Source organism: Cyanistes caeruleus, chromosome 1 (genome assembly GCF_971803275.1).
Source record: "Cyanistes caeruleus chromosome 1, bCyaCae1.hap1.1, whole genome shotgun sequence".
Lineage (NCBI taxonomy): Eukaryota > Metazoa > Chordata > Aves > Passeriformes > Paridae > Cyanistes > Cyanistes caeruleus.
In genome coordinates this window covers 143,338,431-143,352,441 of record NC_141701.1, presented here as the reverse complement: position 1 = coordinate 143,352,441, position 14,011 = coordinate 143,338,431, and the positions used below count along the sequence as shown (strand labels likewise).

The window sequence follows — 14,011 nt, the reverse complement described above, 5'->3', positions numbered from 1 at the left end:
AATATTTTATTAACTAGCAGTAATTAGTTCTTAAGTACATATAATTTACAGGTATTGCTACATGTCATTTTATACGAGAAATGTATCTATATATCAGTTATTTTATTTTATTCAGAACATTTTATACAGAACATGTTGCCAGGATTGTAATTTCTTTGTGTAATGCATCAGTCGTTTAATTAGATGTAGACTTAAAGTACTGAAAAGCAAGCCTTTCAGCTACCATCAAGTCCCTGCAGAGCTCTAACTTCTTAAAATAATCAAGAATATATCTTGCATATAGTTGCCAAAGTAGCATATTCCCTTTCAGGGATAACATCAATTGCTGTAAAAACATATTATTACCAATCTAAAATTGATCTAGATTTGCGATACCGAAGATGTCTTTGTATTCTAAAGAAACAAATTGATGCCTGCTTTTTGTGGAACTTTCCAGGAGCTCCAGATTTGTCTGAAGCACTATATATATATTTCCAGTTTTCTGTTACAATGTTTGGATGCATAAAGCAAGATTATTAAATGCTATTGTTAATACCAGATTCCACTGTTTCATGACTGCACATCAGTGGCTAATTTTCACATAAGGATATTTTATTGTCTAAGTTATTTAATTCACATTGCCTAAAATTATATTCTCAAATTTTACACAAGTTCATTATCTAGGCTTCCTCTCTAGACTGTGGAGACATTAAGAAACTCACAAAGGCATCTCTGGAGAATTGCCTTCTGGAATGTTTGTCAGCCTCTGCTGATTATGTACCATGACTGATTATGACTATAACTCTGTGTGCATGCTAATAGCATACACAGCCTGTGAAGATAATGAGCATTTTCATGGGTAAAGGAAGGGGTTGTGGAATTTAATGCTGTGATAATACATTACTACCAGTAAATAGACTGAAAGCATCCCATAAATAAATTGTGGCACTTGGGAGTTGTAAATTATAAATACTTATTAATTTATTTTAGGAATCTGTCTGCATTTATCATTAAGATGCGTAACTAGTTAGCAACGTTCATATGTTTGAGTTAAATCTCAGCATTCTATACCCATGTTTGTGAGGAGGTGATGTATTAGGAAGTTAAAGTAAAATGTGGGTAAGAGTATGCAATAGATGTCATAAAGTAGCAAAAAGATGTGAGAATTGTACTGAAGAATAAAGAAAATTTACTTTGAAATATTTATGAAATTCTAGCTCTTGTTGCTCTAGTCTTTTTTCAAATATCATCTAGCCTCAGCAAAAAGCTGTAACTAAAATATGCATCTGCAAGAGTTTTTAGATATGGAATGGCTATAGATCCATAATTTTATCTGGTTTGTATTTATGTATCACATTTAAGTACATTAAAAAAATCCTGCAAGAGCAAGAGAGAGAAAGGGAGACTGCAAAAGTTATCTAATTGTCAAAGATTTTACTACAGCAAGAGCCTGGAATTGACTTGTAAGCAGACATCTTTGTGAATTCAAGCAGTTCATGTCTCAACAGCCTTATGGCATTAAAGCAGATAGACAGTTGTGTGAATTGTGGCTAAGACTGTCAGTCTTTTTCTGCATATGTGTAACAAAGCTAGGACATCATAGAAAATCTTTATAAAGCACATACACATATGAGTGATGTGAGTTAATAAAATGAGTTCAGGAGAATTAGCCACTGTCCTAACTATAGAAGAAATAGACATTCATCTGTTACCTCACAGAACAGCTTTGGAATACTTAGTCAGGTTGATCTGGTGAGCTTTTGATAGTTTAGCTTTAGTAATAAACCATATTAAGTTTGCCATTTACAATAAGTATTGCATTTTCAAATATGATTATTACCTCAATGTAACATTAAATGAAAACTCTTAAAAATAGTCTATCTATTTCTATTGATACATTTTTATCTGCCAATTAATTTTGGTTCAATTTAAATCCCCACAGATTAATGAATTGTTAGATACAAAATCAGGTTGTCTTTCTTTAGGAATATCAAACATTTTGTCTTAACCATTTTTGTGTTTCTCTCTTGTAACTCATCCTGAAGAAAACGGAGTTCAGAACTTCTTCCACTAATTGACCTGGATTTCTCAGTTAGTTTTTCATTGCTGGATTTGCCCCCTGTCAATGAGTACGACATGTATATCAGGAATTTTGGTAAAATGGACACCAAGCAGGTGTGTAACATTGCATAGTAATATTTCAATCCTCAAAGGCCTGATTTTCCTTCTGGAAAATAATTTTCCTTGAAAAATAAGGTTGCTAAAGCTACCAGGACATAAAGTAGTAAATTAATCGTATTCATCTCTAAGTCTCAATTACTATAAAGCAATGATCTTGAAACTTTTGGCCAGACATGCCATTTCATTTCTGTATTAGAAGAGGACTCTCTCATTTTCCTTTCCCATTTTCTAAAGGGCTTTTTTGCCTGTCTGTGGCTCAGTGTCCCCAGATATGCTGGGTTTGGTGTTCGCACATCATGGAAGATATTCTGTATTTTTGCAATATTATTTATTTAGCACTCTGGTGTGAAATGTGGTAAAATGTGCGTGCATGAAATAGTGACACTGTGTCAGTATGCTCAAGTCTGAATTCACAGACAGAAGAGGTTGAGCTATAAATTTCAATTTTAAAATTAGTAAGTTCTGTTCAGTTATGTGCTGTCATTCTTAGCTGTGTCACCCCATATATTGATAATTTTATCAATTTTATTCTACTTTAGGCATATGTTCAGTGTAATGAGGACAATCTTGATAGAGACGTTCAGACTGAGGAAGTTGAGACACTGGAGAAATGGACACAGCATCCAGGAGAAAGTGCTCTTGTATCTGGAGGTGAAGAACACTTTAATCTTATTCACTCACGGATGAGTTCATGTCATGTAAACTTTCTCTTCGGTGTCCATTACTTGTGTGAGTCTATGGAGTGGCAGGCTGCATTGATAGCAAGCTGATACAGGCACTCTGAATCCACATGTGGAAGATATGAAAAATAAGTGGCAGAAATAATTTTTCCTTCTGGCTTGATGTTTCTGTTGGCAGCAAAAATGAGTCTCCAACAGATCTTGTTCTTCAGCACTGTTATTTCTGCTGATGATAAGTTGATTCCTGCCACTCTTCTCTTGCTTAAAAATTAAATTGTCCTTGCACTTTTCTTAACTGATTCCCTTTTAAAGCCTCAAGTTTGGTATTTTGTTTTTCTGTTTCTCATAGGTCCCATAAACAGCCAGGATACATCAGTGGATGGAGCTCTGACGCCTAAAATAGATTCACAAAAATTAGCAAATTTTCTCCGGTCAGCTTGCCAGGTACATGAGATCCTTAATATCCTTTATGAGCTGTGTGTTTAAGTATACAGTGGGATAGATCACTTACAGTTCTTGTTCTGACTAATTTAAATAAATTACTTAAATAATACTTGTTATCAAAGAGAATAATCTCTCTGCAAAGGAATGGAACCAGAGCTGTGCAACTTCTCTGTCTGTAAAGCTGTATTTACAAAGTTACAAAATTAACAAGACAGTTGATAAAGTTTTATGAAATTAATCCACATAACTTTAGAAAGCTACAAATAGCAAGCTGGAAGATAAGATGACCCTTTTGTTTCTATAAATGTAATTATGTTTGAAAGGTGATTGCTGTTTTGCTAGAGGAAGATCAAGTTGCAACACAACCCAGGAAACTAAGATCTCGACAAACCAGTCTGTCTATTAGTGATAGCTGTTTCCAGTTAAATACTAACCAGCCATTCCTCCATGGTAAGGGAACTTTATTCTACACTTTTTAGTGTACAGAGTGATCTCTTCTTTCTTATGCAAAATGCCATGTTCTTTGTCATTACTGTGCAAACAGCACATATCAGGATACACAGATGATGTAAACCCCACTTTCCTTTTAATTGCACTAATCTTGCTGGAGCTTTGTGCAGATTGGTTTCACATAGGGAACATCAGAGCATCTTACAAGAAATAGATTCTATCCCTACCAGATAAAAAGTCAGCAGTTAACATGATATGTGTAATGTCTTGTCCCTGTTGTTGAAGGGCCATCCCAAGGGGTGTAATTCTGTTTGGGATCTTATATTGACAGTAGAGCTCAAGTTACAAATAGGTGAGGTTATTCAACAGGGACACTGTAGCCTGATGTATTTGAAAAGTATATCTTCTCCATATAGACAGTAGCTGTTAGATGAAAAGTGAAAAACACAGCATCTGTAATTAAGTTAGGAAGGCCTGTTATAACACAGAACCCTATGTCATCTGCCATGAACACATGAGATTAAACCAAAAAAGCCTGGCCTGTGCTGTTTCCTGTTTGAGACTCAGTTTAATTTTCAGTATATGTACTGGCATCAGATCAGATTGGCTTGCTTATGCCCAGAATAATTATCCTATTAATTTCCTGAGTCTCTTCCTATTTGCTTTCTACTTCTAGTATTTAGAACTCCTTCTCTAGTCCCTCCTTTTTTGTTTTATAGCTTCAAAAGCAACACAGTGTTAATAGAAATATTCTTCATAATTGCATCTTAGTTTATTTGTTGCTATAGCAGCTGAATATGCTTTTTCATCTGCAGTGAATTTGCTTTTTCATTTATTGCTTTTCTTTCTTGGCTTTTTTTAATGGTTTAGGCCGAAAAATACCCTGCTTGTATGTCTCTCAAGTGCAGAGGCAGACATTACTTTCTGTCCATGGATTACCTGAAAAGGCAGGTGTTGGTTTGCTGAGCAGAAAGAGCCTTATATGTGTTTGGAACATCTGGCAGCCCTCCAGTCCTCAGAAAGTTTTAATATGTGATTCAGAGGTATGTTTTAAAAACATTGTATATTTGTCCACCAATTACAAGACTTTATTTAAAGATTTTATATTTACTTGGGGTCCTTTTTTATGTCTTGCTGCAAAATATGCCATCTTCTGTCTTCTGAGAAACGTATTTGAACCTAGTGAACAAAGACTATTCTCATTCTGTTCTGTGCTCTAGAACCAGATTGTAGTGATGGTCATGGTGTTTTGTTGGTTGTTTTGATTGTTTAATTTTCACTGTATTTCATGGTTGAAGAGTAGTGGAAGTAACACATCTGGTTCAGATGTTGTTAGGACTTCTCTCTACTCATCATTCCCATACAGCTGAGTCACCTCTTTCAGCTTTGTGACGGTTGATCCAGATTACACAATGATTGTTTTGAAAAGGGAAGGCCTACTGAAGGTCTTGTATCCTACTACCATTTTAAAGTAGATTTTCCTTCTGCCATAAACACATGTAATCCCTATTTTCTGGGTTTCCATGCTCACAAACCTATTTCAGGCTCATCAAACAATTCATCTTTATCATATTGTCCTTGCATGTTTTTACTGTTTTACAGGTAGTATGTTGCTGCCTTAGTCCCAGTAAAGCAACATTAGTTTTTGCTGGAACAGTAGATGGTTCACTGTTGGTGTGGGATCTTCGAGAAGACTCAAGAATGCACCCTTGTATGATGATCACTGAAACCGAGTGGACATTTAGAGTACCCACATTTTCCACGGGTGAGCATCTGTGCCTCCTGGTCAGTCACTGTGCACAGTGGAATTGTAACCTGAGTCTTGATGTTTCTGTAATGTTTGTGCAAGATATCCTAGAGTGAAGAATAACATATAGCAATAGTTATGTAAATAATTTTATTAGGAGTGTAGGTTTAGTTTAGTTATTAGGAAGACATTTTTTCCTGTGGGAGTGGTGAGGCACTGGCACAGCTTGCCCATGGAAGTTGTGGCTGCCCCATCCCTGGAAGTGTTGTAGGCCAGGCTGGATGGGGCTCTGAGCAACCTGGTCCAGCAGAAGCTGTCCCTGCCCACAGCTGGGGGTTGGAACAAGGTGATCTTTATCCCTTCAGTCCAAATCATGCTAGGATTTTCTGATGTAATTCTGGCTGTGGTACTATTATTTTTCTGAAACACCCCACTACACACATTCACCAAATCCTCTTTTCTTCACAAGTGTTTCTAATTGCAGCAGCCATGTAAAAGTAGTTGGCTGTAGATTGTTACCACTGAAGATTAATAGATCACGCCGACACAGGTTGAGGTGTGGTGCAAGAAAGAGCAGAGTTTATTTTTCCTCCCAGGATTTATAGGCTTCTGACCACGGCCAGGGATTGGATGGTCAGGATAACACTTTCTCACTGCACTGGCCACGAGAAATGCCCATCACAAGACGTGTAACAGAAAGAATGTACACATATCTATGTTTACAGTTACTGTCCTGGGAAAGTCTTTAGAAAACTATGTTAGCAAGCTCAGAAGCTGAGTTTTCAGGGTGACAGTAGATAGACTTTTTAGTTTTTTTAGTAGGTCAAAGATGCTTGGTATTGTGTTGCACACTGGTAGTCAAATGGATGTGTACAGTTTCATGTGGTTGCTTATGTAAGCAGGCAGGTTTAATGCTGGATACTTAGGAAGATTTAATGCCTTCAGTCTTAAAAGAGATTGAGTTCAGTGCACAGGGCAAGTCCAGGAATCATGAGTGTCTGACAAGAACACATACTGAAATTAGTCTAAACACACATTTGCCTTAAAATGTTATTAAATGGTAAATACATATTTTCTTGTGGTGAATACTTTGTTTCAGGATTTTTCAGGATACTTTCTACTAAGAGTAATTTTTTTCAATTCTGTCTTCTTTTATAGCAGACAGTGATTTATTTTTACCCCTGTTGTTTATGGAGCTTGAAATAATTCTTTCCATGCTAACCTGAAATGGCAGATTTTAATGAAACGTCTGGTACAGTGGAATAAATCAGTCATTTGGAAAATGAGAAGCGAATAGAAATATTGAAACATTGATTTATCTAGTAGTATTTTGTTAATTTAGCAAATGGTTTGCAGTACTGTATTTGATACTTGTGCAAAGGACATTCATTATTTGCAATTCTTTCTTTGTATCATCATTCTCCCATAAGCTGAAAAGTGATTAAGATTTTGTTGTTGCTTTTTGTGGAAAGTACTATGTTTAACTTTCATGATCCTTATTTACAGATGGCATTCTCAACTCAGTAAACCACACCTCTCCTATACTGGCAGTGGAACCTGTCTCAACTTCTCTCAACAGTGACCACAGTTATGGGCTCTCAAGCCTCTCTTACCAGGAGGGTATGTAAACTGCTCTTCTAAGCATCGGTACATCTGAGTCTTTCTTTAGGTATCTAGTGAAACAAATATCATAGCCAAAATCCAGTTTATAATTCCAGTCTGCCTCTTTAGTTGTTTGTAGTATCAATTGCATGCAACATTCATATTTGTTTTCTGCTCTCATTTTTATGTAATGTTCATTCAGTGCAGCTTCATATCAGATGTGGTTGTGTGCTTGCTATCATGTCTGCTTTCTAGACCATATTTCTATGATAAAACAAGTTATCACTCAAAAACTGCCTTTGGAAGACTCTTTGTGCTTTTCTAATGTCCAAAAAAAAATACCTGAGTCAGTGGAGCAATTTGCTTATATCTGAAAGCACTTAAAATATGTGGCTCTAATTGGTGTTTTTTCTGTGCCTTTTTCTGTTCTTTTAATGACCAACCTTTGCAAAGAAACTCTAATCCTCACTTCCTCAAATTCTCAGACAGTGTGCTAGGGAAGACATTATCACTTCCATTGCAGATTTGTACTTTGAAATCCATAGTGGTTTGAAGAAATGTGCTGCCTATTGCAGGTTTTACAAGATTCCATCTGTTACACTTTATGTCCCCTTCCAAAGTCCATGCAGAATCCAGACATTTTTAAAAAAGATGCAGACTGAGATCATTTGCCTTTCTGGTAGGACAAGCTGCATATACTGGAATAGACAGAAATATAGAACAGACTGTTTAAGTTGGGAGGGAACTGCAAGGATCATCCAGTCCAACTGCCTGATCAATTTGGGGCTGACCGACTTAAAACATGTTAAACACTGTACAAATGCCTCCTCAACACTGACAGGCCTGGGGCATTGACCACCTCCCTAGGAAGCCTGTTCCAATATTTGACCACCCTGTCAGTAAAGAAAGTTTCATGCCTTTTTTTTTCTTTGGTAGAATTAGGACACTTGCCCTTTATATTCAGCTGAGAAGATTGTAGAAGTTTCAGGGCATGTATTAGTGTAGGAAATGTTTCAAATTCTTCAGTATTGTTCAGGAGGAAGGTCAGTGTATGAATATAAATTGTTGCCTTTCCTTCTATAGAAATGTCGAGCTCTCCATTTCAGATAGCTTCAATGGATGAAAATGGAATCCTCAACATGTGGGTGAGTATGTATGAAAAGAGAGAGTATAATGTGTAATAAAATATTTCAAATACAACAACCCAAATTCAGAATTTCTAATGAGAATTGCCTCCCTGAAAAGTACAGCAACTCTTACCATTCTGTTGGAATTCTCCTTGAAAGTTTTGATCTGACTCCCTTATGTTATCTTTAGGCAAAAGTATTAACAGGTACATGAATTCATATAAAGAGACAATCGTTTTACTTCATAAAAATATGTTCACATATTTCCAGTAGTTAATTAATAGTCCTCAGTTATCTCTCACCCACCTACTTTATTTTAAAATCACAGTGATGTCAGAGATGATACTGAATGTAAGGGAGAAATTAAATTTCTAATTTATGTAAAGCAAATGCTAAAGAGAGAAAAAGTAAAAATCAGAAGGTAAGATTTCCTTGCCTAAAATATGATAGTCAGGAAAGCACCAGGTCTGCTGCTGTTAATTACTGTCCTGAAAACTCTTCTGTCACATGTTTTCAGTGGTTTTTCACCTGATGCAGCCTTGGCCCAGCTGCTGAACCTGTGGATAATAAGGCATAAAAGAATTTCACCTCTGTGTCAGTAATGAAGTTTAATTAAAAAATTAAAGCCTTAACTTCAGTTACTTTAGTAACTTGCGTAGCAACAGATTCAGGCCAATTGTTCTACCCTTTTTATTTAATGTACAGTTCATGTATAGTTAATTTTATTCATGTATAGGAAAGCACTGGAAATGTATTACAATTTCTTGTTTGGGGTGGGATTTTTTGTGACTGGCCAAACAACAAGATACCAACTAGCAATTAAGTGTAGAATGTAGCTTTCCATATTCTGCTTTCCATCAGGGAAGATCCAGCAGGCATGTGAAGCTATTTTTAGAATTGCAGACATTGATAGGGAATAGGGAATCTACCTGTAACCATTGTAATGTTAGACCTGCCTCTCCAAACTGTCCTTTACATTATTACTTACTATTACAACTTGTTAAAAAACTTGGAAGTCTGGTAAATTTTGATTGTTTATTAATGTTAAATATTGACTTTTCAGGTAGTTGTTGAATTGCGAAAAGTGGATCTAGCTGGTTCACAAACTGACTTAGGTGAGTATTGTACATTAGAGGTAGAATAAAATGCTCCAATTTTGAGACTATGAAGTTAAAAGAGAGAGGAAGAGTCAGTGATGCCAAGAAGTAATTTAGAAGAAGGCAAAAGTACTGAGGAAAAGGTCAGTCCAGAGTAGTTCATAGCTGATGTTTGGGGTTATTGGTTAGGTATGAGAATCGTTTTCACTGCTATCTAAATCTCATCTGCTAGTTTTGTATTGGTAATTGCCACTAGACAGACACATTTCTTACAACGTCACAGTAGTTTTTTGTGTTGTCAACAGCTTTTTTTTTTTCAAAGAATGTGTGATTCTATATATTTGGTCCTCCTCTTTGTACCTTAGTTTTAACCAAACCTGATATAGTGCTTCTGTTGTTGCCTGTGTCTCCATTTTGAGAATTGTCCTGAAAGCTTTTTTTTAGGTAAGATACGTAATTTAGTGTGAGAAATTTTTTCTGTGAAAACACTGAAGAACCAATTCCATTCAGCCATTTATGAGTTATGTAAATGGAGAAAATTGCATTCTTTGTTCTTTAAACAAATTTACACTTACATGCTTACCTAATTGGAAAAGGCTGCGACAAAAATCCTTTTACATTTGAAAATACATAAATAAACAATGAAGTAATCCCAGCAAACTAGAATTTTTAAGATCATGTGCAATGCAATGTCAGGCTATATTAAGCTGCTAAAGCTGGGTATTATGTCTGTGGAGAGGTGCATCTTAAAGCTGTGGTCATATGTTGACACATTTTTAATGCAACCACTAGTAAAATTTTTTCCTCTTCAAAAAGTTATTGTCCTTGAAGGATTTGAAGTATTTATGTTGTTCTCTGCTAACAAGCAACATACACCAACTTTATGGATGCATTATTGCACTATCTCATCACTATAATTAATTGTCAAAGATCCAAGTAACATAAATGTGTATTTGAACCACTTCTAGAATTGGGTCTTACAGAGTGCTGAAAAACAAACATGTAACTATGTTTCTATTTTTGTCAAAGATTGTAACTTCAGACTTGAATTCTGAAGCAAATAGCTCTAAATTATATAAGATTCTTGCATGTCAAAGGCTGTAAGGTAATTATGAATTATCCTTTTATTTATTAATTTACTATTTAATTTGTTGATTGCACTTTTTTTAATGCAAAGTTCTTCAATCGGTTCAAATAATAATATTTTATAATTTTAGGTTTAGTTCCTGGAGGGAAAGTGAAGTTAGTACATAGCTCTACTATGGAATTGAATAACAGGTAAGAAAACTGGGGCATTTCAATTTTACATATGTTATCTCACAAAGCTAATTTTTCTTATACCTTTCTGATTTGCTGTTCCCTAAGACATATTTAACATTATTTTCTGTTTGTGTTGGTTTGTTTTTTTTAATACACATTTCTTCCTATATCTAGTCATTGATATTTTAGATCAGAGTTTCTGTATGTACTTGCACAGCTTAAGGAGACAATTTCCTGTGTTAATGTCATCTTTTGCCTTTGCCATTTTCCTCAGCCTTTTCCCAAAGGATATTAGCCAGAGAATGCCACAGACACTGACTATTAAATTTCTGTCTTCTAATACCAATCACTTCATTGTTGGAACAAACATTGTGAGTATCATGCTGAAATTCATCTTGTTGTTAGTTTTTTGGTTTGGAAACTGTCTCATTTAGTTGGAATTTGACCAGTAGACTATATATAAAATTTAGAATTTGTGCCTATATTATTAAAATCTTTTAGCTAATAACATTTGTTAGGTAGTAAGGATCTTTTAAAGTATCATTTCATTAATTATTTAACTTTTTCCTGTAATACCAGTAATGCAACTTTTGTTTCATTTTGTTTAATTAATTTTCTTTATATTGTTCATAGGGTCTGGTAGGCCATGGTACAAGACATGATTTAAAAGTTGTTCCAAAGCTATTCAGGCCCCAGGAGAGCAGACTGAGATCAATAAGCATCACTGCAATTGATTTCTTCCCTTTTGGAAAGCCACTGTTTTTGGTATGAAAACATTTTAATAAAAGCTTGATTTTTTAATTATTTGCTGAGGCAGTATTTCTACTTTGATGTATTTAATTAGATGTGACAGTTGATTTACCTCACTAATTCAAATCTGCCATGAAGGGTGACAAAAAATCATAGAATAATAGGATCATTTAGGTTGGAAAAGACCCCCCAAGATCATCAAGTACAACCCTTAACTCACCACTGCCAAGTCCACCAGTAAGCCACTTTTTATATCTTGCTTAGTTTGTTTTGTTCCAGAATGTATTTTCTTTTCATCTGTGGTGTAGGTTGGTTGTTCAGATGGAAGTATTAGATTACATCAGATGACATCAGAGTATCCCCTCATGCAGTGGAATGGCAGCACAAAGGGCCAGCCAATTATTGCCCTGCAGTGGGCTTTGACAAGACCTGCTGTGTTCTTTGTCCTGGATGCATCATCCAATATTTACATTTGGGATCTTCTGGAAAATGATTTGTTGCCTGTGGCAAAGCAGACTATGCCATTGGAGAAGTAAGTGCTCTCTTCTTTACAAAATATTAATATTATTGCATGGGTTTTTTTGCTTGACTTTAAATGCTCATTAGAATTTGCTTTTCTAACTTTATTTTGTGAACTACCTAAGGTGAGGAGACAAACTACAGCGAGCTAAATTTTGACTGTCTTCCCTAGGCTGAAGTTAGCCTTTCTGAATATCCCTCTAACTAAAAGTTTTCCTTGGTTCCTTGTAAACTGTAGTAACACACTGCCAGTTTTTGGAGAAAATATTACAATTTTTAAATTTATTACACTGTACTGGAAAATACTATCAAACATTGTTCGTTTTTACAAGCTTGAAATAATTTACAACCATGATTAGAAATTGATGATGAAATGCATGGGGGAAGAATTGCATGTTATATACATGAAATGGTTGCAACTGGTGAAAAGCTAAAGAACATGCTGGGACTTGAGCAGAAAAGAAGAATAATTTCTATTTATTTTGCCTCAATTGAAAAACACTCCCCTGTTCTTTTGATTTCAGGGTTGTAACTATGACTCTGCTGGGAGAGCCAGAAAAAGCAAATGGATTGTTAGGCATCGTGCTGGCCAAGGAATCTGGACAGATAGACATTCAGTATGTAAAGAAGAAGTGGGCATTACCTCAGCCTGAGGAATCTGACAAACTGTATTCTATTTTATTGCAGTCTTTTTAGAAACAGGGTTGTACAATTTATTGTGCAAAATGTGTAGTTTATTTTTTACTTCAATTAAAAAAATTGTAATGTAATTTGTATATTATTTGTATATATTTTAAAGACTATCACTACATTATTTCAACAAACAATATATTTTATGATAAAAATGACAGAATCAAATTTACCATTATTGTACTCAAAAATATGTTGGCTGTGTTTCATTACTGAAAGTATTTTACATGTACATATACTTCTAAAAAATACCAAAAATACATTCCTATAAATTGCACTGCTGTTTTTCATTATTTCACTCTGAAAGAAATCAACAATTATTTGGCAAACATAAAGTTGTGTTTCTGTTACAATCCAAATGTGAGGAGATTTCCACCTCTGGGCCTCTCAAACATTAATGCTTTGGAAAACTTTCTTGTGTCTACCTGAAGACCATATGCAAACATACATGCAAAAAATACACATTACATCACACTTATCTATCTTCTGATTTTGACCCTGAAACTGTGCAAAAGGAATACCTGACTAACTCAGGTTCTGGGATGTACACTCCCTGTTTGGATTGAACTACGTGAACAATATGCCTGGGGGATTTACTGAAATTCTAAATCCATTGGGATTTCTGATGTAAAACAGAAAATACTTACCTGTTTAATTCTGCAAATATTTTCCAAAGCTCTTGTAGAGAGAAAGAGGACAGCTGTCTAAAATATGATACTAATTTTTGTACACCATTGGTAGGGGTGGAACCAAGATGAAGCACTGAAAATGTCTTTTGTAATTTAAGAAAACCTGGCTGAAAGAGCGTAAGTAAAAAGTTGATTAAACAAGCTCAGATTTGGTGAAAAAAAAGGACAATTAAGAGACAATATATTCAGTATTTAGTGAACATATATATTTAAGGTATATGCCTTCTCCTTCTAAAATAGATTGAAATATTTCTAAGTTTAAATTAATTAATTGCAAATGTTTTTCTATGTAAATTTTTATTTACGTTGCAAAAACTCGAAGTGGCCACATGATGGTGCCAAGTTACAGCAGTAAAATATGAGTTATGAAAACAACATCCACCACTTTGGCAGTGAGTCTGTTGTTGTCCATTGCACAAATCCAGAAAGCCCAAAAAACTGCTGGAGAAATTAATATTTCAGAGACCATTTTTGCAGACTTTCTTTTTAATGGCCATAAAGACAAGTGACCCTTCTTATCTTCATTGCTGACAATAATATACATTACAAGTTAAAAAAGAATAACTTTAGTATACAGACGAAGAAAGGGCAGGTAGTTTTTCCAGTAAGGTATCAGAGTGACTCTACTGACACCCATCATAAAAAAAAAAATCCAAATCTCTCACTCTTTCTATCCCAAAGTGAGAGACACATACTCCACTACTCCTTCCTGCCAGACCAATCTTTGAAAGAAATCCAATATAATTTCATCACTTTCAGGACTTCCCACCCTGAATTTTCTTTACTGTACTCAATT

At 35.1% G+C, this 14,011-nt stretch overlaps 1 protein-coding gene across 2 annotated transcripts in view; it reads left to right on the top strand.

The window, feature by feature from the left end:
* Positions 1 to 12,803, top strand: part of DYNC2I1 (dynein 2 intermediate chain 1) — a 30,257-nt gene extending 17,454 nt beyond the window's left edge. Inside the window, exons 11-24 of one of the 2 annotated variants that reach the window (XR_015279664.1) lie at positions 2,025 to 2,154; positions 2,700 to 2,811; positions 3,190 to 3,284; positions 3,608 to 3,734; positions 4,605 to 4,777; positions 5,337 to 5,499; positions 6,988 to 7,101; positions 8,167 to 8,228; positions 9,274 to 9,751; positions 10,525 to 10,585; positions 10,842 to 10,938; positions 11,201 to 11,332; positions 11,626 to 11,849; positions 12,361 to 12,803. Coding sequence is in view for 1 of the 2 variants with exons in the window: in XM_086864981.1 (XP_086721107.1) it covers positions 2,025 to 2,154; positions 2,700 to 2,811; positions 3,190 to 3,284; positions 3,608 to 3,734; positions 4,605 to 4,777; positions 5,337 to 5,499; positions 6,988 to 7,101; positions 8,167 to 8,228; positions 9,274 to 9,325; positions 10,525 to 10,585; positions 10,842 to 10,938; positions 11,201 to 11,332; positions 11,626 to 11,849; positions 12,361 to 12,532 (1,714 nt within the window). In the remaining variant the exon portion in view is untranslated. The remainder of the gene's footprint in view (positions 1 to 2,024; positions 2,155 to 2,699; positions 2,812 to 3,189; positions 3,285 to 3,607; positions 3,735 to 4,604; positions 4,778 to 5,336; positions 5,500 to 6,987; positions 7,102 to 8,166; positions 8,229 to 9,273; positions 9,752 to 10,524; positions 10,586 to 10,841; positions 10,939 to 11,200; positions 11,333 to 11,625; positions 11,850 to 12,360) is intronic. The other variant, XM_086864981.1, reaches the window with a different exon arrangement.
* Positions 12,804 to 14,011: the final 1,208 nt, after the last annotated feature.